This window comes from Aspergillus thermomutatus (genome assembly GCF_002237265.1).
Source record: "Aspergillus thermomutatus strain HMR AF 39 chromosome Unknown NODE_193, whole genome shotgun sequence".
Lineage (NCBI taxonomy): Eukaryota > Fungi > Ascomycota > Eurotiomycetes > Eurotiales > Aspergillaceae > Aspergillus > Aspergillus thermomutatus.
In genome coordinates this window covers 25572-47408 of record NW_020798242.1, presented here as the reverse complement: position 1 = coordinate 47408, position 21837 = coordinate 25572, and the positions used below count along the sequence as shown (strand labels likewise).

General features: G+C 49.6%; 9 protein-coding genes across 9 annotated transcripts; 5 read left to right on the top strand and 4 right to left on the bottom strand.

The window, feature by feature from the left end:
* Positions 1–249: 249 nt before the first annotated feature.
* Positions 250–2260, bottom strand: CDV56_105390 (flavin-containing monooxygenase; the record flags this gene model as incomplete). The annotated part of the gene is made up of 3 exons (XM_026759009.1): positions 250–517; positions 583–1977; positions 2040–2260. 3 exons carry the CDS (start codon positions 2258–2260, stop codon positions 250–252), a joined length of 1884 nt encoding a protein of 627 aa, XP_026612020.1.
* A 731-nt stretch (positions 2261–2991) lies between these two features.
* On the top strand, positions 2992–4020 carry CDV56_105241 (putative JmjC domain protein; the record flags this gene model as incomplete). The annotated part of the gene is made up of 1 exon (XM_026758860.1): positions 2992–4020. The coding sequence occupies one exon, from the start codon at positions 2992–2994 to the stop codon at positions 4018–4020; it is 1029 nt and encodes a 342-aa protein (XP_026612019.1).
* A 306-nt stretch (positions 4021–4326) lies between these two features.
* CDV56_105173 (uncharacterized protein) lies at positions 4327–4905 on the top strand (the record flags this gene model as incomplete). The annotated part of the gene is made up of 1 exon (XM_026758792.1): positions 4327–4905. The coding sequence occupies one exon, from the start codon at positions 4327–4329 to the stop codon at positions 4903–4905; it is 579 nt and encodes a 192-aa protein (XP_026612018.1).
* Positions 4906–5207: 302 nt separating this feature from the next.
* Positions 5208–7597, bottom strand: CDV56_104970 (putative general amino acid permease (Agp2); the record flags this gene model as incomplete). The annotated part of the gene is made up of 5 exons (XM_026758589.1): positions 5208–5588; positions 5661–6396; positions 6474–6696; positions 6825–6868; positions 7242–7597. The coding sequence occupies 5 exons, from the start codon at positions 7595–7597 to the stop codon at positions 5208–5210; spliced, it is 1740 nt and encodes a 579-aa protein (XP_026612017.1).
* Positions 7598–11225: 3628 nt separating this feature from the next.
* On the top strand, positions 11226–11754 carry CDV56_104614 (putative progesterone binding protein; the record flags this gene model as incomplete). Its single annotated transcript, XM_026758233.1, has 3 exons — positions 11226–11334; positions 11398–11493; positions 11576–11754. 3 exons carry the CDS (start codon positions 11226–11228, stop codon positions 11752–11754), a joined length of 384 nt encoding a protein of 127 aa, XP_026612016.1.
* Positions 11755–11980: 226 nt separating this feature from the next.
* On the bottom strand, positions 11981–14227 carry CDV56_104392 (mRNA-binding ribosome biosynthesis protein NOP4; the record flags this gene model as incomplete). The annotated part of the gene is made up of 1 exon (XM_026758011.1): positions 11981–14227. The coding sequence occupies one exon, from the start codon at positions 14225–14227 to the stop codon at positions 11981–11983; it is 2247 nt and encodes a 748-aa protein (XP_026612015.1).
* A 188-nt stretch (positions 14228–14415) lies between these two features.
* On the top strand, positions 14416–15444 carry CDV56_104261 (DNA repair protein RAD10; the record flags this gene model as incomplete). The annotated part of the gene is made up of 1 exon (XM_026757880.1): positions 14416–15444. One exon carries the CDS (start codon positions 14416–14418, stop codon positions 15442–15444), a length of 1029 nt encoding a protein of 342 aa, XP_026612014.1.
* Positions 15445–16482: 1038 nt separating this feature from the next.
* On the top strand, positions 16483–18674 carry CDV56_103943 (uncharacterized protein; the record flags this gene model as incomplete). Its single annotated transcript, XM_026757562.1, has 4 exons — positions 16483–17152; positions 17280–17566; positions 17620–17744; positions 17801–18674. 4 exons carry the CDS (start codon positions 16483–16485, stop codon positions 18672–18674), a joined length of 1956 nt encoding a protein of 651 aa, XP_026612013.1.
* Positions 18675–19406: 732 nt separating this feature from the next.
* CDV56_103704 (putative longevity-assurance protein (LAC1)) lies at positions 19407–21013 on the bottom strand (the record flags this gene model as incomplete). Its single annotated transcript, XM_026757323.1, has 4 exons — positions 19407–20006; positions 20066–20353; positions 20412–20722; positions 20890–21013. The coding sequence occupies 4 exons, from the start codon at positions 21011–21013 to the stop codon at positions 19407–19409; spliced, it is 1323 nt and encodes a 440-aa protein (XP_026612012.1).
* Positions 21014–21837: the final 824 nt, after the last annotated feature.

The following is a 21837-nucleotide window of genomic DNA, read 5'->3' as shown; positions in this document are numbered from 1 at the left end:
GATTCCTTTCATGCTCCAGCCGGGTCTCGATGACCGCGCGGGGTTTCCGTTTCCCCAGAATCTCCCAAGAGCCAATCAGCGCAGACCCTGAGTAACAAGCACATCTCTCGATTACTATAGGTAGATTATCACTAATCAAAGGTATTTAAGGTAATGACAGATTGGCATATATGACAGACATAAATCTATCTTTGAAATTCAGATCACCTAGCGCTGGATCAGATAGATCATATATAACCGCAAAATCAATCACAAGAGCATTCGATGAGCGCGAAGCAGACCCTCTCGGATAGCTGAGACTACAGTAGTTCGGGCTCCAACAAAGAACTCGACCAACCGTTGAGTATCTTTAGGATGCCTCTTGAGCCAGAACAGACTGGAAATGATTGCCACGAGCGCGAACCTCCTCAGCCCGGACTTCACCCTCTGAAGCATGAGTCCCTTGCGTGTATACTTGGCTGTCCAGTGGTGCCACACAGGAAAGGTGCATCTGAAATAGTAGTCAATCTGAGTAAATCTAGACAAGATTATCAGCGGGCGTATTCTATCGGTTGTGACTTAATCTAGTTGTAGGAGACTCACGGATAGGTGGACGAGTTCCAACCATCATCAGTCTGGTACCAGCTTGTGCAAGCTCCGCGTCGAAAGACGGTGCCTTGAAGACTTCTCTGTACTTTGTCCGTCCAGTCGCGCTCAGCATTCTCTTTCACCTCGAAAGTACTGACGCGTCCCTCGAGAATGGGTTTGATGAAGTTCAGAGAGTAATTGACGGCATTCTCGATCGCGAAAATGACGCTGGTATGACCGGTTGCTGTGTTCGGGCCAAACGAAAGGAAGAGATTCGGCATATGGTCCATGGCAATGCCCAGGTATGCTTGTGCTCCTCCACGCTCCTCCCAAATCTCGTCAAGGGTCTTGCCGCGCCGACCGACAACCCGAAGCGGATGAAGCCATTTATGGGTCTCGTATCCGTTGGCCAAAACGATGACATCCGCCGGTATCTGTCTCACTTCATCCGTTGACTCCTTACTTTCCGGCGGATAATGTCGTCCAGGGCCTAATGTCACGCTTCTGGCTTGGACGCTTGTCAAGGGCTTCGTTGTCAGCTCAAAATTGGGCGCATGAATGCTGGCATAGTAGTTGGACTCGACAATCCGTCGCTTGCAGCCCAGGCTGTAGTTGGGAGTGAGTATGTCGTGATATTTCTCTGGGGCAGTCGCTCGCATGTGCTCTAGGAATGTCGTCTCCAACTTGGAACGATGCTGACGGGCAAACTCATTGTCCCTGAAGATTCTGATAAAATCCCACTCCAGTAAGAAGAACAGCAAAGCCCTTGCACCAAAAGCAAGACCAGGGAAGTTTCTGAACAATGACGGCGTGTACTTCTCCCATTTCTCGAGCGACTTCGGCGGCACCAAATCGGGCATGAACCAGGGAGGCGACCTCATGAGCTGCGTGACTGACTTAACCTTGGACTCGGGTTTCGTCAGCTCAGGGACTACCTGGGCTGCACTGCAGCCAGAGCCAATGATAACAACATCTTTCCCGGACAGATCAACGTCGCTCTTCCATCGAGCCGTATGAATAACCTCGCCTTCGAACGTCTCAATCCCGGGTACGTTTTCAGGCCATTTCTTAGGCTCTACAAGCACACCCACACCGCTGACAACAATCTTTGCTCGCACAATCTCTGTTTTGACATAGACACTGCGCTCGCCTTCTTTGGCTATTCGCGCATTTCTTTCCCCTTCGGACAAGTCTCCGGTGCCAGGAACAAGATGCAATAACGTGACTTCCCACTCTTCCGCATCCTCTAGCCATCGCAGTTCTTTGACATTTGTGTTGAGTTGGATCTTGTCCACTATCTCATATTTCTCGCAGACATCAGCCAGGTACTGAACAATCTCCGGTCCGGGGGGTCGTAGCGTAGTCCAGTCTTTCTTCGGAGCAAACGAGAAAGAGTACAACAGCGCGGGCCTAACAAACACTCAGCAAAAGAGCCGCCTTGACAAAGCATATATGCCTCAGGATGTCCATACACGTCGCATGCAACTCCTGGGTAGCGGTTGATCCACCAAGTACCTCCAATACCCGATTGTCTTTCAAAGATTCTGAATTGATCAAAACCCAGCGCTTCCTTGAGTCGACATCCTGTAGCAATGCCGGACTCCCCTGCACCAATCACAACAACAGGGTAGTAGGTGTGAGCATCTTTGCCATATGCGTGGCGTTTGTGAATCCTTGCCACCGAAGAAGGCATCTTGTCTGATCAGTTGCAATAGATTTGAAGGCACAGAGCGGCAATACAGAGTAGCAAGAAAGCGTAGAACTCCCTAGAGACTTGAAATGATAGAGATAGGCAGCAGAGGAGGGTTGTTAAGCTATGTGCAAGCTCACACTCCTAGGGGGTTCATTGGGCTTCCTCAGGATGGATAGCCATGCTAATGCAAACCCCCTCATTATTATCATTTATTCATCATAAAGCCGAGAATGCTGGTTAGCATGGATCTCAAATGAGGGGAAGCCAAGATCGACAGAGTCACAGGAGCTGAGAGCATCGGCCTCGCCTCGGTTGTTCGCTGGATTTGACAATCAGACCATAAACGCGTGATTGGATTGACCGAGGAAACATCATGATTTGTGCTCCTCATTCAGTAAGGCGAAGAGTCACGTCCGGCAATCGAGAACCATTGCTTTTCTGAGGAGCTAGAGATCATGCAATCATCGATAACAATGAATCCAAGTGGTCTCGTCATATTCTCCACAGAAGCAGTCAACCCTGTGGGGGATAGTTCAATGTGGTCCATGGATTGGACCTGACATGAAGATCCACAGCGACTAGTTTCTGTCAAATGTCACCTTCTTGTCGAGCTGTGTAGCCGGCACAATACTCTGATTCCGCCTTGTGATACAAACATTCCTTGACCCTCCAGAAAAGATAACGACTCTCTGAAATCAACCGAAGTGGCAGCGTCGGCATAATTGTTCTGGATGAAGTATCAGCAATGGCTGCTTTCCTGCAATAACCTGCGGGTTCTCAAGCGGCCATCACGCGTCGTCCGGAGCAAACAACCGGGGTCAATATCCTTGATCAGCTCCAAGGATGGACCCTCGATATCTTCGACCTCTCAGAACCGATACCATCCCCTGAAACCCCTCCGCGAGGTGAAAATTGATGAATTCCGCAATAACTACTTCCATCCAGAATTCCCAGTCCTTTTCCCCCGCCGGCACTTTCGCGACCTTCCCGCATGCGAGCGATGGTTCCAAACGGTCCCTTCCTCCAACGGCCATGACCGCAGATTAAACACGGCTTATCTACAAGAGCATGGCGGTGATGCATTCGTTCCTCTCGAGCTCACGCAATCGCCTGCAGAAACCAAGTCGCCGGGCGCAACAGTACCTGAATTGAGCGAGCTGAGCTTCCGGCAGTTCCACGCCCCATTGAGTCTGTTTCTAGATTGGATGGAATTGCAGTCGCAGGCTACGCGACTCTACCTGGCGCAATGCCAGCTGCTCGATCTTCCGCCGGTTCTTCGCGATGATTTCCCCACCCCCGAACTCGTTCTACAGGCGGGCAAAGGGGACGTCTACGATACGAACGTATGGATCGGGCACCCGCCTACATATACTCCTTTGCACCGTGATCCGAACCCGAATCTCTTCGTGCAAATCGCCGGACAAAAGGTCGTACGACTTTTGGCTCCCGATGCCGGCCAGAGGATATTCGCATCGGTCAGGCGCCGATTGGGTCGGAGTGGGGATCGCGAGGCAGCTGCCTTTCGGGGTGAGGAGATGATGCAGGGACAGGAAAGGACTTTGCTGGAGCAGGCAGTTTGGGCTGATGCAGACTCGGACGATATCAATAATGTGCCAGATGAAGGATACGAAGCCCATTTGGAAACTGGTGACGGGCTATTTATACCAAAGGGATGGTGGCATAGCATCAAGGGCGTTGGAGAGGGCGTTACTGCGTCGGTGAGTTCCATCTACCCTCTGCTTGAGTGCGTACTGCCCTAACCCATAAAATCAGGTCAATTGGTGGTTTCGGTAGAAGAAGCTGCAAAGAATCCTCGTAGTCCAGATTGACTGTGCTGTATAACGCCATGGAAATCGTTTCTCAACATTAGACCTAGATCTAGATAGAAATTCATGATTATATCTGAGCATAACGCACAATCATGGTCGTGGTCTCCAAAGCATCATTCTAGAATCCTCTCCGCGGATCCTCTCTCCACTTTACCTCTCCAGAACGTCAATCTCCGCTATAATAATTCCCTCGTCTCTCAAACCTACCACTCGAACCCCCATTCTAATCCTCCAGAAATGTACACGTCGCTCAAAGCCATATCCCGCGCTACACTCCTCCATCTCAGTCTGAACCCTCTTTTCTCAACCGGAGTCCGCGCCGCAACCACAACATCACCAAACCTCCGCTCATACTCAGCATTATATCCCACCTGCCCATCCGGCAACCTCTACCATCCTACGCATTTGAGCTCAATCCACATTCGTAACCAAGAACATACCTACTCTACATCCGCGACCATGTCCGCCGACCCTGCCTCTCCCTCCAACGAGAGCCAGTCGCAACACCAACGTCAGCAAGAAGAAGAGCAGGAGCAGGAGCAGGAACAAAACAAACCTATCCTTGCGCTGCCAGAGGCTCCCTCCGCAGAATCGCAAGCCACGCAGATCGACGTTAGTGGTGGGGGGTCGACGGTGAAGCTCGACGCTCTGGGTCCACTGGTGGTCAACCAGGACGGGTCGCTGTCGCGGATCGCCAACTGGGAGCAGATGACTGAAATCGAGAGGCGGAATACACTGCGCGTCCTCGGCAAGCGGAATAAATTAAGGTTAAATGCGTTGAAGGGGGCAGAGGGTGAGAAGGAGGAGGGCAAATGATTGACTGCGAGTATGGCGTTTGTCGATGGGCTAAAGGATGATACATTTCATGTCTCTATTGTACTATAGATTTTCCCGATTACTCGAATAGTTCTTTGTACAGTTCCTCACAACAACCATTTACTCATTCCAATCATAACATCATCGTAACACAGACATTCAATGTTACGGCATCTAGGGCATGCAGGTATATAACAGGTCGCCTATGCGAAAAGCCAATCACCGAACCTCGAGAGTGCGTTGCTAGAAACACAAATCAGTTGGCCTGCTCGAGAAGATTCGGGGTTTCGACAAAACTATCCTTACCTCGGTTTTTCGGGAATGTAGTTTCTCTCGTACTCCTCGATCTCGTCGAGGCCTGTCACTAGATCAACTTCTTCCGGCTTCTTCGTCTTTGTGCGGCGAACAAACTTCCAAGCGCAGTAAAGAACCGGAAACACTCCAATCATCGTATAAGAGAAGAGGAAGGTCGGGATATCCCAATTTCCAGGCAGAAAGACAGTGTAGCCGCCTACAAACGCCATGACCGTTGTGGAAACCAGAGCAATGTAGGCAGTATAGGGTTGCCACCAACTCTGGTATGGGAGCGATTCGCGTGGAATACCTTGTGCTATTATAGCTTTCCGGAAACGAGTATAGGTAAAAGTGATGACCGAGAAGTTGATGAGTTGCGAAGCAGTTACCTACCAACTGTTAGAGATATTTTTCTTGAAATAGAAAGCCAAGGTGGTCCAAGTCTCATAAGCAACACGTACCAGATTAACGAACCAGTCCAGGACGACAGATGCGCTGTTTGACACTTGGAGGAAGGCAAGAAGCGCAATCAGCATAACAACTGAGACACAGTATATTGGTACACCCCGCTTGGTGCACTTGGTGAACAGTCGTGGCGCCTTGCCATCTAGGGCAAGCCCATACAAACTTCTGCTGGCGCAATAAACATAACTATTCCCAGCACTGAACGCTGCCAGCAGGATCATGGCGTTGACAATGTGGGGGAGGATAGGGATCCCAAGTCTGTCCATCGCGATAACATAAGGAGACGCAGCGGCGCCAGGCAGGCCCTTGGCGAAGGCTTCGGCCATAGTAGGATCATTGTGGGGGACGAGAATGCCGATACATAAGACACCCAGAACGAAGAAAGCTGTGAGTCGATAGAATATGCCGTTATACGTCCTGGGCAAGACTGCGCGGGGGTTGACTGCCTCTCCAGCTGCCATCGACACATAATCAGGTCCTGCAATGGTGAAACTGGCCTGGATCAGACATGCAAGAAAACCAAGCCATCGGCCAAGATCACCCGTCTCGTAATATTCTGCAAAGGCGCCCGGCTCGTTCCAATATCTAAATCCGAATCGATCTCCCTTCGGGTTCCCGCCCAGCATCACAATGAATGTGAAGATAATCAATCCAATGCTGAGCAACACTTTCGAAAGAGCAAGCCAAAACTCGGATTCGCCGTACCATTGGACTGCAAAGACGTTAAGAAGTCTATCGTGCTAGAAGTCAACACTCAGTCGATTCAAGATGGGCAGGGGGTTTTGCCGTCCCATAAGACGGTTACGTACATGTAAAGGACAAGCACGATGACGATGATCCCGCTCACTGGAATGACGTCGCTCCAGTAGTTTATGATCATATTACACGCGGTGATCTCAAAGGGCACCAGGGCAGCCTCAAAGATGAAGAAGTTGTAGCCGGCGGCAACCCCAAAGGCTTCATCGACATAGCGGCCGGCAAATCGAATAAAGGGTGATGAAATTGGCAGGTACGTGACCATCTCAGCCAGACCTAGGATGCAACCTGTATTTAGCACGGACTACATAGCCAAGGAGCCGTATTGTAGAATAGCCAGGAAGTCGCATGGGGAGGGTGAAGGAGAAAGGGGGGATTGTCGCTTCAGGGCACTTCAACCGTACGAAGAGGAGAGCTGCTTCTGGAGCGCAGGTTGCAGGCGGCATTGCTGGGGAGAGCAATTCAGGAGCTTGAAGACTGGGATTGCGTACAAACAGTAATGGCCAGGATGACGAAACACCTAGAAGTAGATACGTATAAGATTTCATGGCTTGATAAAAGGGCAGTCAAGCAAAATGCGGGTGCGAAGTATGACACTGCTCTGCACTAAAGCACAAATTGAGCTTCCTGGGCTCTTCGTCGTATCTTCTCGGCATCAATTGAATTTGTCGCGACATTTCTGATGTGGTCTCGCGCAAAAGATCTTGCTCTTTTTTGTAGCCATGGGCTCACCCAGTGGAGACCCCTGAAAGGCCAAGATCGCAACAACCAGAGGCAAATAAAGGGAAAAGAGCTTATCAAATTGGGCATCTAATACTTACCAGATTGAAAACGCCAGGAACAGACTGCCAGGGCCACCCTTAATCAGACTTTTACCAATCTGGACGTAGAGAGCTGTACCAATCGTACCACCGATACCGATAAGCTGGATATGCCTGGGCTTCAGCTTCCGCTGCGTATGATCATAAGTGGGCTTCGACGATGCGCCACCTATCGATTCTTCACTATCCTCGATAACAGTAGTCTTCTCTGAGTAAGTCGTAGGACAGCCATTTCTTTTTGTCAAATTGGCTGTGGCCAAGTCGAAGTCGTCCGTCGAGTGGGGAGATCTATCATTGCTGATAGCCGTGGGCAATGATGTCTGATGGAAACTCGTGTCTGGATTAGGCTTCGACATAATTGACGACAAGTAACAACCTCTTTGTACACATCCCAAGCATGGAGAAGATCCAAAAAGGGCGAGGTAAAGTGCAATAACCGCAAAGCCAAGTTTCCAAGAACAAGGGAAAAAAAAAAAAAATGTCACGGTGAGAAAAGCGACACTAACGCATTAAGCAGATAGAGTAAAAGACCATGTGAGATTAAAATGCGGGACACTTTGGAGATAATAAGTCAGCTAGGCCAAAGCCGGCATTGAAGTAGTATCACCAACGACCCACGAAAGTGAATCAGCTCGACCATTTTCTCGCCCAAGGAAAGACCGGAAGCTTTTCACCATTATTGCGCTTGCCATTGTAATAAGGAGAATAAGATTGGATCAGTGGTGGCAGCAAATCATCGTCCTGGAAAACGTTCCTCTAGGTCTGAAGCCGTTCTGAGGACTCCATGAAATCCCCACAGTCATAGTCCCCATAAAAATCGACGGGTGTGCCGTGGGAGGTACTGATAGACATTTATCTGTCCATCACGCATCAAGGCAGCAGGGGGAATTTCAGCATCTTTCTCTCTCAGCTTAATATTCCCGAGTGTAGTAGCAGGACGGAGTAGCCGTTAGTAACTCTTGGAAAGTCATGGCAGAGGCAAACGGACGGCAATGGAGGAAATCATCGAGATGTACGTAGTTGGTGGGATGGAGGGGCATGGGATGCAACAAGGAAACTGTGCCTGTTTGGGCTAGTAAACGTAACCAAGAGGCTGAGATTAGTTTAGTTGATTCACCATAGATCCATATCAGAGCCCAAGTGTCCTGCTGTGGGCCTTCATCTTGGGGAAAAGTTAACCTCCATTTTGCCGAGGTTCAACAGAGTTACAAAAGAAGAAGAAGAAAGGAAGAGTGGGATGAGGAATTGGATAAACATCATGGCTGTTCAAGAAGATATGGCAGAGTACCAGTAGAATCTGACCCAACAATGACAATTTCTGAGACCTGATGCGAATAGCAAGATTGACATGGGATGATGGCACGGTGGCTGACAACAAAATGCCTAAGGAATCGACTACTACCGGATTAGTCTCAGCCACTGCATCAAACCGACAAGACCTCAATTTCGACCTCGACATCAAAAGAACTTATGGATACATGGCTACTCTGCGGAAGAAAAAAGGTCATTTGTCATTATTTAATACTAGAAGTTTGTCACATAAAAATTGTCTGCATCTGGACAATTTGCTGAACAAGCAACATGAAGAGCCCATCCTTCGCCCGCATTTAGAAAACAACAGCCAACATAATATCTCAATCTAAACCGCATGCAAAGTCATAAATTATATTTTCAGTCAGGTCGATCATCATCCAAGCCCTAATAACTGTCGGAGCAATCAAAATAAGCATCAGAAATAAAGAGGTCTCCAAGACCCCGATTCCAAAAAGCCTCGTCTCAGGTCTGTATAGACGAATCCACATATGGAGGGGGCCTCCCTGTCGTCAAGTGACTCCGATCTTTTCCATCTGGCGATGGCTTCTCTCCGAGTTCGCTAGGTGGGAAAAAGCAATCGTTGTCTTCGAAGTAGAGGTAGTGAGATAGGTCCGAGTCCACGGAAGTCGTCCTACTGCGCCCTTGACCATCCGGTCCGGTTTCTGTAGATGACCTACGATTCGAGGGACGAGGAGGTTTTGTTTGACAGTCTCTGGAAAGATTTTCCTGGCAAGAGGACATTTCGATGATATTGCTCTTGAGAACTATATCGATATGATAGATGATAGCTCTGAGCTGAAGTAAATGATCTTCCGAATGTCATCGAAAGTTGAGGTTGCCCCGCATTGTGCAACGGTAAAAAGCAAGGGACATCAGCTAATGTCATTATATTGAGCCCATACATAACACCTCACATTAATAAACAGTTTAAATACAACCTGGGCTGTTCTGCGCAGCTGACTGGTATATGCCGTGACGTCATCTTCACATGGATATACTTTGTACATTAATAGAGGCAATGGGTGATGGTCTCTACCTCTCGGTATGTGTATCGAATAAATCCGAAGATACATTGACAGGAGAGATACTTACGCTTTCATTCTTGAAACAATTTGATCATCTCCTTTACTCTAAGAATTCTATCGGAGCCTTTGTCTACTTCAAAGCAACATTTATCCTTCCACAAGGAAATCATTGACATGTCCATGAACAATCATCAATTGTTACTTAGAGCAAGAGCAAGAGACACTATAAACCACAGGATCAAAGAGAGTTGACGTACTAAGCATCCCAGGATCAGAGGCATATACACGGCACTTGGAGACATAGCACAGAAGACTACCTCAGGGACAACGGTGCCTACCGGTCGTGACTTGACGCAAAGTCCTTGACCAGCATTGATGACGCTTCTTTAGTGTTTCTGACCAGCTTGTTGACTATATGAGGTATGAATATGTCGGAGTTTGGAAGAGCAGTTTCTGAAGTGGTAAAGTCGAAAAGTGGTGTCGGCGAGATATTGAGCATGCTCCCGTCGTATCCGTAGTAAGCTCGCGATATCCTCCCATCGTACCTACGTAGTCAGGGCCAGGTACACCCTGAACGGATAATCACAGGTATGATGTTGTGTTCAGATAAGTGGCAGCCTAAGTCTTGTCACTCTGCTCTGAGCAACCTGTGATCTCCTATCACATCGTGCTTCAAAAAGAACTTCGTATGTGGGTATAGTCTTTGGAAGAAAGCTGCCAGGCTTCGCGGGTATCAATTTGGTAGTCCATCTAACATTTATAGTGTCTCTAAAGAATACTTCTCACCAGGGGCACTACAGCAGAACGATTAGCATATACAGATGTATTGAAACGATAGGATCATGAATACACCTAGCTCCAGAACCACGGGCAGAGGGTGCCAATCGAATCACCCGGACTGTCCAGATTTCTCCTGGGAAACATATCTAAATTCCAGCTCAAGAGATAGCCGAGTTAGCATGCACTCATGTAGGCATCAGGCTGTCGAGCTGAGCATCGACCGATCTCCTTTGCTTGACTCTCGATATCATTTTGAAGCTCTTTGGAGTATCCAGAGTCAAAAGGATTTTGATCAAGATCTTCGCGTGGGAGAGGCTCAAAGAAACAGCGCTGTGGTCTCTGAGATCGTCATCATCTCTGTTGACGATTAGTGGCCGAGTGAAGATTCCGAGCGGCTCATAGTCTGCTCGATCCCAAAAAGAAGACTTGATTCTCCGAACTGAATTAAAGTTATAGTTGAGCCGGGCGATGTACTGTCGACGATCGAATGCAGACAGCTCAGTTTTGAACAACCTGTCACAGGGCCCAGAAGCTTGATTGTGGTTCATTTACGGAGTACGGAGTACAGCTTAGATGGCTGCGAAAGTTAGCTGCAATAGCCATGCGCTCGAAGGCGTCTTCATCCCGCTCGATGAGCCAATGAAAGAAGATGCAAAGACATCTCCAACAATGTCACAGTTGAAGATGACGCCAGTTGCCGTGTTTGCGCAAGAGTAAGACCCACGGTTATGCCGGCCTCCGAGCTCCCCCGCCTGCCCCGCGTCCAAGTGAGCTCCCGTGGGCTGAACTCCGACTTTTCTTCCTTCGATTACGTCCTTTCAATAATATCCTTCTCACATTCGAAGTCTCCAATCATACAGTCACAATGGTGGAACACGAGCCAGAACCCAAGCGCTTCGAACCCAAAGTCCCTGTTCAGCTGGATCCTCCGAAGGATGACCCGATCACCGTGGAGGAATTGTCCAAGTGCGACGGTATGTGATTCCTCGGCTGGATTCGTCAATGATAGAATGAATCTACTGATGCGCTTTTTGCAGGCACGGATCCCAGCCGCCCAACTCTCGTCGCAATCAAGGGAATTGTCTTTGATGTGAGCAAAAATCCTGCTTATGGTACCAGTGGCCAGTACCACGGTATGTCGATGCTCCCTTCCCATGCGTTGCAAAATAATTGCTGGCTAGGTCTGTAGTTCGCGTTACTGATTCCACTGTATAGTTTTCGCTGGAAAGGATCCTTCCCGGGCCCTTGCCTGCTCGTCTCTGAAGCCTGAGGATTGCAGGCCTGATTGGTATGATTTGGATGATAAGGAGAAGACGGTTTTGAGTGAATGGTTTACCTTCTTCAGCAAGAGATACAATATCGTCGGAAAGGTGAAGGATGCTACGAACTACTAGTGCGCCTGAAGACAAGCCATGGTCTGTAACGGCGCTGAGTTATGCTATTGTATGAAGGTACTATACCCCACGAATTCATGAAATTCTACACTCTTTTCCATTGCCAATTCGGAGAATACAACAAATGCTTTTATTTTTGCTACTACAGCCAGAATGCACCCAAGTACGCCGGGGAATAGAGATAATTATAAATAGAGCTCTATACAGTCACTTTTGGTCAACCCAACTAGGCCTTCCCTTTTCGAGCTTTTCGCTGCATCCTTTTCCGAGAAATGATCCGATTGCGTTTGGCGAGCTTGTTCTCTTCTTCCACATCGCGGTCTCCGTCCTGCTCCTTGCCGCTGCCACGGCTTTCGGATCGCTTCCGCTTCTTGCCATTTGGTGTAGCTTTGCTGTTCGAATCATCTTTGCTCGGGGTGCTTCCGTTGTTCTGTTGACCTTCCTTCTTGGAGGCGCGTGCTCTGGCCTCCATCTCATTCCGTCGTTTGACAACCTGGGCGTTCTCAATGGCGAACTCGACAATTAGTCGCTTCTTCCTTTCTTTGATGTCCGTCGACCCGCTCTTAGGGGCTTCCACAGCATGACCGTTAAGCCATCTTAGACCCATAAGCGCATGTCGATGTGTGTAGTATTCGATGAAACCGTAGCCCCTGCTTCGGCCTGCTCCGCTGTCCTCGTTGACCTTGCTTCCATCTCGACTCTCAAAGACAATCTTGGCTTGCTTCACAATACCCTTGCCCTTTGCCTTCCGGAACTGCTCTGCCTCTTTCATAGCGTCGGCTGATCGTGTGAGTTCCTCTTTGGAGAGACGCTGACGTTGACCTTCCTTGACATCTTTGGCGAAACCAACCACAGCCTGTCGAGCAAGCTGCTTGAGGTCCTTGGAGGTGACGTGACGTGGGATGTTGCGTATCGAGAGACGGGTCAAACTAAAATGCAGAGCCGGGTTCTTCCGGATGAAGTTCTGTCGTTGCTTGAAGCTATCCTCTCTCATCTTGATTTCGGACGGCGAAAGCTTCTGGTACAAAGAGGAGTTGGGAGAGATGGTACCTTCTGACAAGAGGAAAAGACGGCGCTTGTCAGTATCACGAACCAGTCGATTCGATATACCCTCCTCTTCCAGTCTGGCAGCTTGTGATTTGCTCACGGCGCGGGCGACCTGCAGCACACGACCGTCCAAGGTATAGCGACCGCTGGGGTCGGAATTCTCATTCTGCAGGATAGAGTGCTTGAGTGCGGTGGAAGACTTCTTTCCTTTGTCCTTCTCCGCGATCAAAGTATCTTGTTGTTTCGGGGCTTCGCGCACGCACGATGCGGCATCCTCGACCTTCCAGAAGCAGACAAAACCGGTACCACGAGGACGTTCTGTTTCCGGGTCGACGACAATCCGCGCGTATCGAAGGGGGCCGAATTGCGTAAAGTGCTCGTAAAGCGTCTCATCTGTACATGTGAAGGGCAGGTTCCGAATGAAAATTGTACAAGCATTTCGCTCATCTTCTTTCTCTTCTCCTTCGTCTTCGTCACCCTCGTCCTCATCCTCTTCGTCCTCATCCACATCTTCCTCATCCACATCTTCCTCATCCTCGTCCTCGTCCTCGTCCTCGTCGTCATCCATCTCCTCATCTTCGTCATCAGACTCGACATCTTCGTTGTCGGATGCCGCTTCCGCGTCATCTGCCATTTCAACATCGCTCGATCCCGCTTCCCCCTTGGTTCCCTCCTGAGTTTCCTCCTGCTTCTCGGACTCCTTCTTCAAGTTCTCCCATACTTCCTTTTCTACAGCCCAATCAACCGCCAGCGTTCTTCCGTCCACCTCTTTGCCGTTGACGGCCTGTAGCGCCTTTTCGGCATTTTTCTTTCCTCGTAAAACAACGAAGCCGAAACCTGCCAACTGATCACCTTTCTTAGGAAGCGTGACATATTTAACTTTGCCGAAACTTCTGAAATGTACTGCTAGATCTTCTGGTTCTTTGATGCTCCAAGGCAAGTTCCGGACAATCAGCTTCGGGGGTTGGGCAGCTGCTTTCTGTTGCTCCCGTTGTTTCTTAAGCTCAAGAGCAGCGGAAGTTGGCACACTTTTCCCGAGATTTTCATCAATCTCACGGTGACGCGGCTGAGCGTAGTCGACTCTGATTTTTTTCCCTTCGAAGACGGACCCGTTCAGCTCCTTTAGCGCAGCTTGCGCATCCTCGAGGTCGGCAAAGGTAACGAAACCATAACCCTTGCACTGCTTCGTTTCCGGATCATTGACAACAGTTGCGTGCTTGATAACGTAGGATTGTGAGAAGTATTCCGTAAGGCTCTCGGTCGTAGCTGAGGTGGGAAGCGACCGAACGAAGAGGGTCCTTCTTGGCTGCGTGGAGACTTTGTCGTCCTGAGCTTTCTCTTTTTTCGGGGAGCCCATCGTAGTCTGTGTGTCTTGTTGACCACCACTACTTTCGCCCAGACCTCCTTTCTTGTGCTGTTCAGTCATGGCTTTTGAGATCGTCCACTTTTTCCTTCGGCCTTTTTTTTGTAGCGGCAGAAAATTCCCAGCGTCAATATTTCCAGCGAGAAAGTGGGTACAGGCGGTGAGCACAGCTGGCCCGACCTTTGGCTGCTGCGATTAGATAGACCGAACCGATAACAGCAACTGCTCGAAGCCTCGAGGTTGACGCAAACATGGCTAAGGACTTCGGTGCTGATAACGCAGATCCCGACTATAGTCTCCCTGAAGGAAGCGCCACCCCTCGAGCTGCAGGGGATACCTTGAATTCAGCTACTGCTCAATCCACGTCCTCCAAGGTCCAGCAACCAAAACCGCAGGCGCTTGCCAACAGAACCGGTCCTTCAGCAATTCTTGTTTCGACCAGGCAAAAGGGCAATCCAATACTGAACCACATCAAATTGTTGCCTTGGGAGTATGCAGATATACCCGCCGACTATGTCATTGGATCAACCACATGTGCCCTGTTCTTATCGTTGAAATACCACCGGTTACATCCCGAGTACATATACTCCCGGATAAAGGCTCTTGGTGGGAAATACATGCTCCGAATTATATTGGTCATGGTCGATATCGCCAATCACGAAGAGAGCTTGAAGGAACTCGCAAAGACATCGATCATCAATAATTTTACCCTGATGCTCTGCTGGTCGGCTCCGGAAGCAGCTCACTATCTCGAACTATACAAGTCGTCCGAAAACGCTCAACCGACCGCGATCCGCACCCAACAAGCCCAGTCTTACAAGGAGTCTCTGGTGGAATTCGTTACGACTCCCAGAAGTATCAACAAATCTGATGCTGCGAGTCTAATATCCACGTTCGGGAGTCTACAAAACGCTATCAACGCGCAGCCGGAACAGATCAGTGCTGTACCCGGCTGGGGCGAAAAGAAAGTTCGTCAATGGAGCAATGCAGTGAGGGAAGACTTTCGGGTGGAAAATGCGAAGAAATCGAAGGCGCCTGAGAGGAACATTGGGCGTAAAGAAAGCAGATCTTCGGGCCCCGGCACTGCGAGCAGGACAGGGCCCGTAGATATGAATGATGATTATGAAGCAGCCATGTACCTCTCGGAAGCGGAACGGAGGAGTCATGTAGAGGCGCAGAAAGGAGCCTCTGAAGTCGACACTCCACACCAACTTAATCAGGAAGAAATGAGTGACGGCATTAGCGCAGCCCTCGCGAGACTTCGGGAAACCGGAGGTTGAATTTGATTGATGAATACTCTGATTGTCAATTGCGATATTATGGAAGGCTGCTCCACATAGATTGACCTAGGAGACAGCAGGCTTCCGACCCGTCCGGCGAAGATTCTATCAGGACAGTTCTGGAAGTTACGATGTCCAGTCTGCCCAAGGCAGGAGAAAATTGGTGAACTGCTGATAAGCCGGCTAATTCAGCGCATAGCGCTATCCCTCTGGAAAGCAAAGCCCACCCAACCGGCTACGATGCGTTTGCTTTCAATCATTTTCTGATAGCTTCCTGTCAGCTGCGCATATTAGTGAAAGCATCCGTTCTTGACCACGAATGGCGGGTCTTATGTAGCTAGATGTTCGATACTGCCTGATGACAGAGTCATGAAACCCAGATAGCTCGGGCCCTCGTGCTATCTTTCAGCGGGATGGGCCGACATGGTGTTGCGGAATCAAGGCCATTGCAAGGCCAGTCAGCCACTGAGGATCAACAGCGCAGGCAACAATGTATGATAAGCGCTTTAGTGGAGTTAAGCACCTCGTATTTCATGATTCAATAATTGCTTTTGGTGATGGTGCTCGACCAGAACGATTCAGCGAAGAAGACTTGAATTAAAAGACATGGAATGTTCACATTCCAGAAGACTCTGCACACATGAATGATATTTCCGATTCAATTACTTCTACACAACCCGTCTGCCACGGATAACCGCTTGATATTGAGGTTCCGCTGAGTCAGATGCACGATCCGATAATCACGTGATGGTAGAGTGTGGGGCACTATAGCCCGAAAGGGAAATCGGGATGACGCCGAACATTGGAGTTGTGCAATTTCCCGTTGGACTAGTCTAAATCACTCCTGTTCTTCAGATGCACCAGCGAATTCAAATCAAAGCCCCAATGAAAGCCAGCGTGTAATGAACGTTGCTTAAGCGTCCGAGCAGCGAGTCAGTGTCCTCCACTGACAAGCCGGACAAGATCTTCCCCACTCGATCGCTTATAAGCTTGACCTGTACTTTCGTCCTACTCGCCCAGCCAAGGCCGGATCATGAGATGATGGGAGAGGAGGATAACACGAATGCATCCTCAAAAAGACAACCCTATCAGGATCCGCAAATTTCGAATGGAGCCGGTCTTGCGGGTGCACTACCTGTGCGCCGGTCTTCTGGTCGTCATGCGGGGGATCTGACAGGATCGTCCAGGAACCCGTCTGCTAGGGCGGCTCAGCAAGCACAGAACCCGCAGTCCAAAAACTTTGAATTTGTCCTCGTTACAGATAACGAGTCACGGCGTCAGGTCCGCCGCCATGCAATGCGGCAATACATGCGTCAGCGGCGCTTGGACAGCATTGCTCGACTGGAGACGCCTCGTTTGCCAATTGGTGGCTGGGTCAGCCGCCAGATGATATCGGAAGCTTCTTCATCTAGCAGTCCATCCTCCCCAGTTGAAGTCTCTGTCAAAGATATCCCTTCGGACGAGGAGAAATTGTCTCTGATGAACGATGGGGAGCCACGCACCCCAGTAAATGGGATAGGGCCACTGATGCCTTTAGCGTCGAGATCATCTGAAGTCAAATCTGAAGAGCCATCTTCTCCTTCCCTCCCCATCGTTAGCTATACACTATCAGATCCTCGGGCCAGTCCTGGTCATGGGGCCGCCAAGGATCCTTTTAGCTGTTATCCAATTCCTATAAGCCACGCTGACCATGAGCTGATCCAACACTGTAAGTTCTTCTTTGGAAGCCCATACTCTTACGGTTGAATATCACGCAGAGCTCGATAGCAGAGCAAGAGGGGCGTCTGGCACAATAAATCTTGATCTCATGTTGGCTGATGGCTTACACTGCAAAGTTATTGTGACATATCCATCCATGATGTATAAATTTGCCGATTCCGTCGCGAACAACCCAATGATGGAGATTTTCCGGCAGATTGCGCTGCATGACAATCTTTCATTCCAGGCGATGCTTGCTATTGCCTCAAAACATCGAGCTGGAGTGGAAGGCAAGGCGGACTCTGTTCAGAGCCTCACTCATAAAATGCGGGCGCTTCGATTAATGAATGAGCGAATTCAAGCAGACTCCCAGGGTCTGCAGGACGGCACAATATACGCCGTAGCCACAATGGCAGTGATCGAGGTAATTGAAGTCCCCCCTGTGCTCTGGACATGCAAGTTGCTCATGCCGTCAAGAAATGGTCCAAGGATGCTTCTATTGAAAGGATGCACTGCATGGGCCTAGCATCCATGGTCCGGAACCGAGGCGGGATGCGAGGCATGCGGGCTTCTAGTCCTTTTTTAGAGAAGGTTCTGTACTGGTAATGCTTTGACAGAGTCGTACGGTGGCATGCATGATGTGGCTGACTTGGCATAGGGTGGACGTAAGCTGCGCACCCAAAGCGATTTGCACCTCTTGTCTTCCATGGACTGGTGCCATACCCGACACTTCTCCAGAGAGCCTTGACTTTCTTGCTCCTGATGTGCACCTCGCTATTCCCCACACGCCGACAGCGGTAGAATCATCAGAGAGCCTATGCGATCAATACCGTGCTTGTGAGGATTTTCTGCGATTTTTCCGCCGTCTACACGAGCTGGAGAAGGCTGCGTTAGGCTTTCCTGGTGATGTCTCCAGAAGCAGCGCAGCTCCTCGCGTCAGACGCTTCAGCCCGGGAACACAGCTCCATTCCATTCTGACCATGCTGCCCGATTATGACCACGGGATTCGGGATATCCGATTCATCGATGAATACACCTGTATGTCCTGTCTGTTCTTCCTGGCCGTCGCACTCTACGACTCCTATCGCAACTCTACCAATTTTGACCGCTACCTCGACTGGCTGGACCTGGAAGTCCAAAAGCTCAACCCCTTTACCAACCCGAGCATCACATCTGTCCTTTGGATTTTTTTCAACAACGGCGGCTACCCGCAAGGAGAAGCAGGCGACGCCGGCGAAAGATGCTGGGTCGTGTCCCGCATGGTACGCATTGCGAAACGCCTCGAGTGGAAACGGAAGGGCACCGTCTGGGACCGTCTCCGGCAGGTCCTGATCAACTTTATCCTAACCCAGCAGGAATGCGCTCTGGGGTCGGATAGCGTTGACGAAGAAGTGTTGATCGCCCGCCAACAGAGACGCCTTCAATCAAGCGAGTATTTCTGGGACGAGGACGAAATGCGCGAGGAAATACTGGGATCGCAACCGTCGGCGGTCGTGACGCCGTATCCTCAGCCGCATACAACTATTGCATAATCGACATGCCTTGATTACTTGGCCGGTATCAGAAAGGCATCTTGATGAATTAAATGATACCTCAGGAATGACATACGCATATACTCCGTACTCGGAACAACATATTATGACATGATGATTGATGACATGTATTCCTGCACTTACGCTCCATTTCAATGTACATGGTTATGCTATTGTAATTAGCGAGCAATACTCCTTTGACATCAAGAAATGGAACAGCATGGTACGAATTTTCGAGGAATCCATCCAAGCTCAATGTTCATCTCATTACCAGGTCTATCATACATGCACATCAATCAGGTGGGTATTGGATTGTCTCTCTAGAACATGAAACACAGAAGCAACGGCCATCCATCTATCAGGCACGTCATCGAAGAAAAAGCAAGATCACCTTCCAGGGTAGACAATCATGCGTAAACGAGGAGGAAAACCATAACAAACAATCAATCCTGCCGGACCTCCCCCGGTAACAGTGGCATAGCATAGCGGCAGATCATAAGAAGATAAGAAAACCAATCGATCGATTCCCATGATATCAAAAACATCGAGGTCTAACGAGAACGTAGAAGAACACTGCTGGGTATTGAGGCTGCCTCCGCACTTCTCCCATTTTTTTTCCCTTTTTGGTAGATGAGTTCGAGGTAGTTCATTTTGATGTTAGAACATCGGCACAAATCATAATAACATTAGAAGAAGCACGAGTGCTGGGTGGATCCGTGGCATCAGAGGATTCTACGTCGGCTTGTCGCATCCGATTCTGCCAAGGAGGGCTTTGCGATCGCTCTGGTCGCCGAGGTGGATTCGTCCCCGCCCGCGAGGTCGTACGCTGGCTGAGCCGTTCGAGGCTCGTCGCCAGTCGGCATTCGCCCCGTCCACACCGACTGTGTTGCTGTTGGGTGCGTCCTTGCGCGCAGATTGGACGTCCGCTTCCTCTTCGTCGTCGCTTCGAGTGTCCTCGGCATTGCCGGTTCGGAGCACGTTCACGGCCACGCGCACAACCATCACAAACCATATGAGAGAAAGCAATTGTAAAGCCAGAAGGAAACCAAGGAAAATCCACTTGACGGTGCGATTCATGCAGATGGTACCGTTGATGTTCAAGAACGGGTAAAAGAGGTAGCGGAATCGGTTCGGGTATCCATCGGCGGAAATCATCTCGGCGGTGGTACCAGAGTAGCAGCCGTAGGCCATTGCATCAGGGACATCCTTGTAGATAGACCAGCAGAGTAGCGGGTAGAAAATGTGACGAGTAATCAACCAGGTCACCATAAAGAGACCGAAGGTGATGTTGCAGCAAAGTTCGAACTTGAAGTACTTGAGAATCTTGGCAGTCTGTCGCGCAAATGTCAGCTCGGCCACTTTTTGGGGGGGAGATGGATCTCATGGCATACCGGCAGCAACAGGTCGACAATATCCATCAGACACAGGACAACGTTCGAAACGTTATAGAAACCGTAGATATAGGCAGAGGTCAAGAGAGTGCTGGTGAGGATGTGATGAGTCAACATCTGGTAATGATCCTTTCGCCTTTCTTCCATGTTGATAACCAGGATCTGCTGGAACCAGAATGACAGCTGCGCCAGGAGATACCACTTCAGGTTTGCAGAGACACCCCGCGCAGGCCATTGAACCCAAATGGCCTTGAAATCCATCCAGTAATAAGAGTTTGACCAGATATACTACACCCGGCATGTCAGTTCCACCGTCCAGAAGGGCAATGGGTGCAGTGAGACAAACCATTCCGAATGTCCAGAAGAACGCATAGTACACCCACATCCACGCCTGCTCGGCAAAACGAATTGAAGCCTTCCGCTTCAATCCCGCAAATCTGGCAGCAGGTCGGAAGATCCATTCAATGGCAATCGCTCGGACGGCGGTGAATGTGATGGCGGAGCTGATAACAAAGTACACATCGTCAAAGCCTTGGACATAGACCCCTTCGGAAGGTTGGTAGTACGACAATTGGAAGAACGGCGCCGTGTACGGTCGGAGGGTTGGGTAAAGGTTATGAGCCGCCAAAAGCGTGGCAAGGATGGTCAATGAGATTCCTAAATACGCATACACAGCAACGGTCAGTCATCGAGTCCAGTTCTGTCACAATTACGGTCGAGCGCATGCTTCTCCCGCGGAACCAGATTAAGCGAGAGATGGATTGGAGCAGTGTAAAACCATCAATGGACTCCGATCCAAGGCAACTTGGAGATTTCACGCATACCGATTTGATTCGCGACCATCCATTCTCGAAATGTCGCTTCTTTGGCAGCAGTTCGGTGACCGGTGGACACGCAAGTATTGAGCTCCGAAACGGAGTGCGATTGCGTGGGCTCGTCTTTTGCCATGACGGGGGGTTGTGATCCTGGAGATCTAGGGATCACTGATGCTGGAAGGAGCAGCAACAGTAACCGTGTCTGCGAAGAAAATTACGAAAAGTCAATCGCTGGTCATCAAGAAAGAGACTATAATGGACAAAAGTTTCGCAGATAGGTGGTTTGCTGTAAAAGAGAGTACCTGGAACTACTCCGTTATGTACCTTGGAATGGATACTTGACAACAACCAGAGTCTGGGACTTTCTGCCACTGCGATCCGCCGTTCCGCAGCGGGTACCTGTTGGGAGGAGGGAGGGGACCGTGTCTTTTCTTGTTGCCAGTGGCAGAGACACAGAAAAGGGACAACAAAATAGGTGTGTTCGTAGAGATGGTAGGTATCAGTGACAGTGCAAGACAAAGATCGAAAACCAAAGAAAAGTCGACCTCATCTGTTGAAGCCCTAGACGTAGACTTCCTGTACTTTGGAGAAAAGAGGTACGTAAGTTGGTGGGCAGATAGGAATGGCGGAACGTAATTTATTACGCCAATGAAACACAGGATGATGAGGGGATTGTTTCGAATATCCAGACCATCCACAGGAGAACCCCACTACTATATGAGTGTTTCAACTTTTACAGACGTGTACTTGGAGCTTGCCATTTGCACTGCTTTTACACTGTCCATCAGTACATGTACTCTAGACTCCTGGCACTGTTCATGCAAGTCTCCAAGGTATCATACGGAGTACACAGCTTGTACACCCGGTAATACTGCAACAATAAGGCTCACCGCCCATCAACAATGCCCTGCCCTCTTCCCTGTCCTGGTCTGGATAAAGTTCCCGGCCTCCGCATTG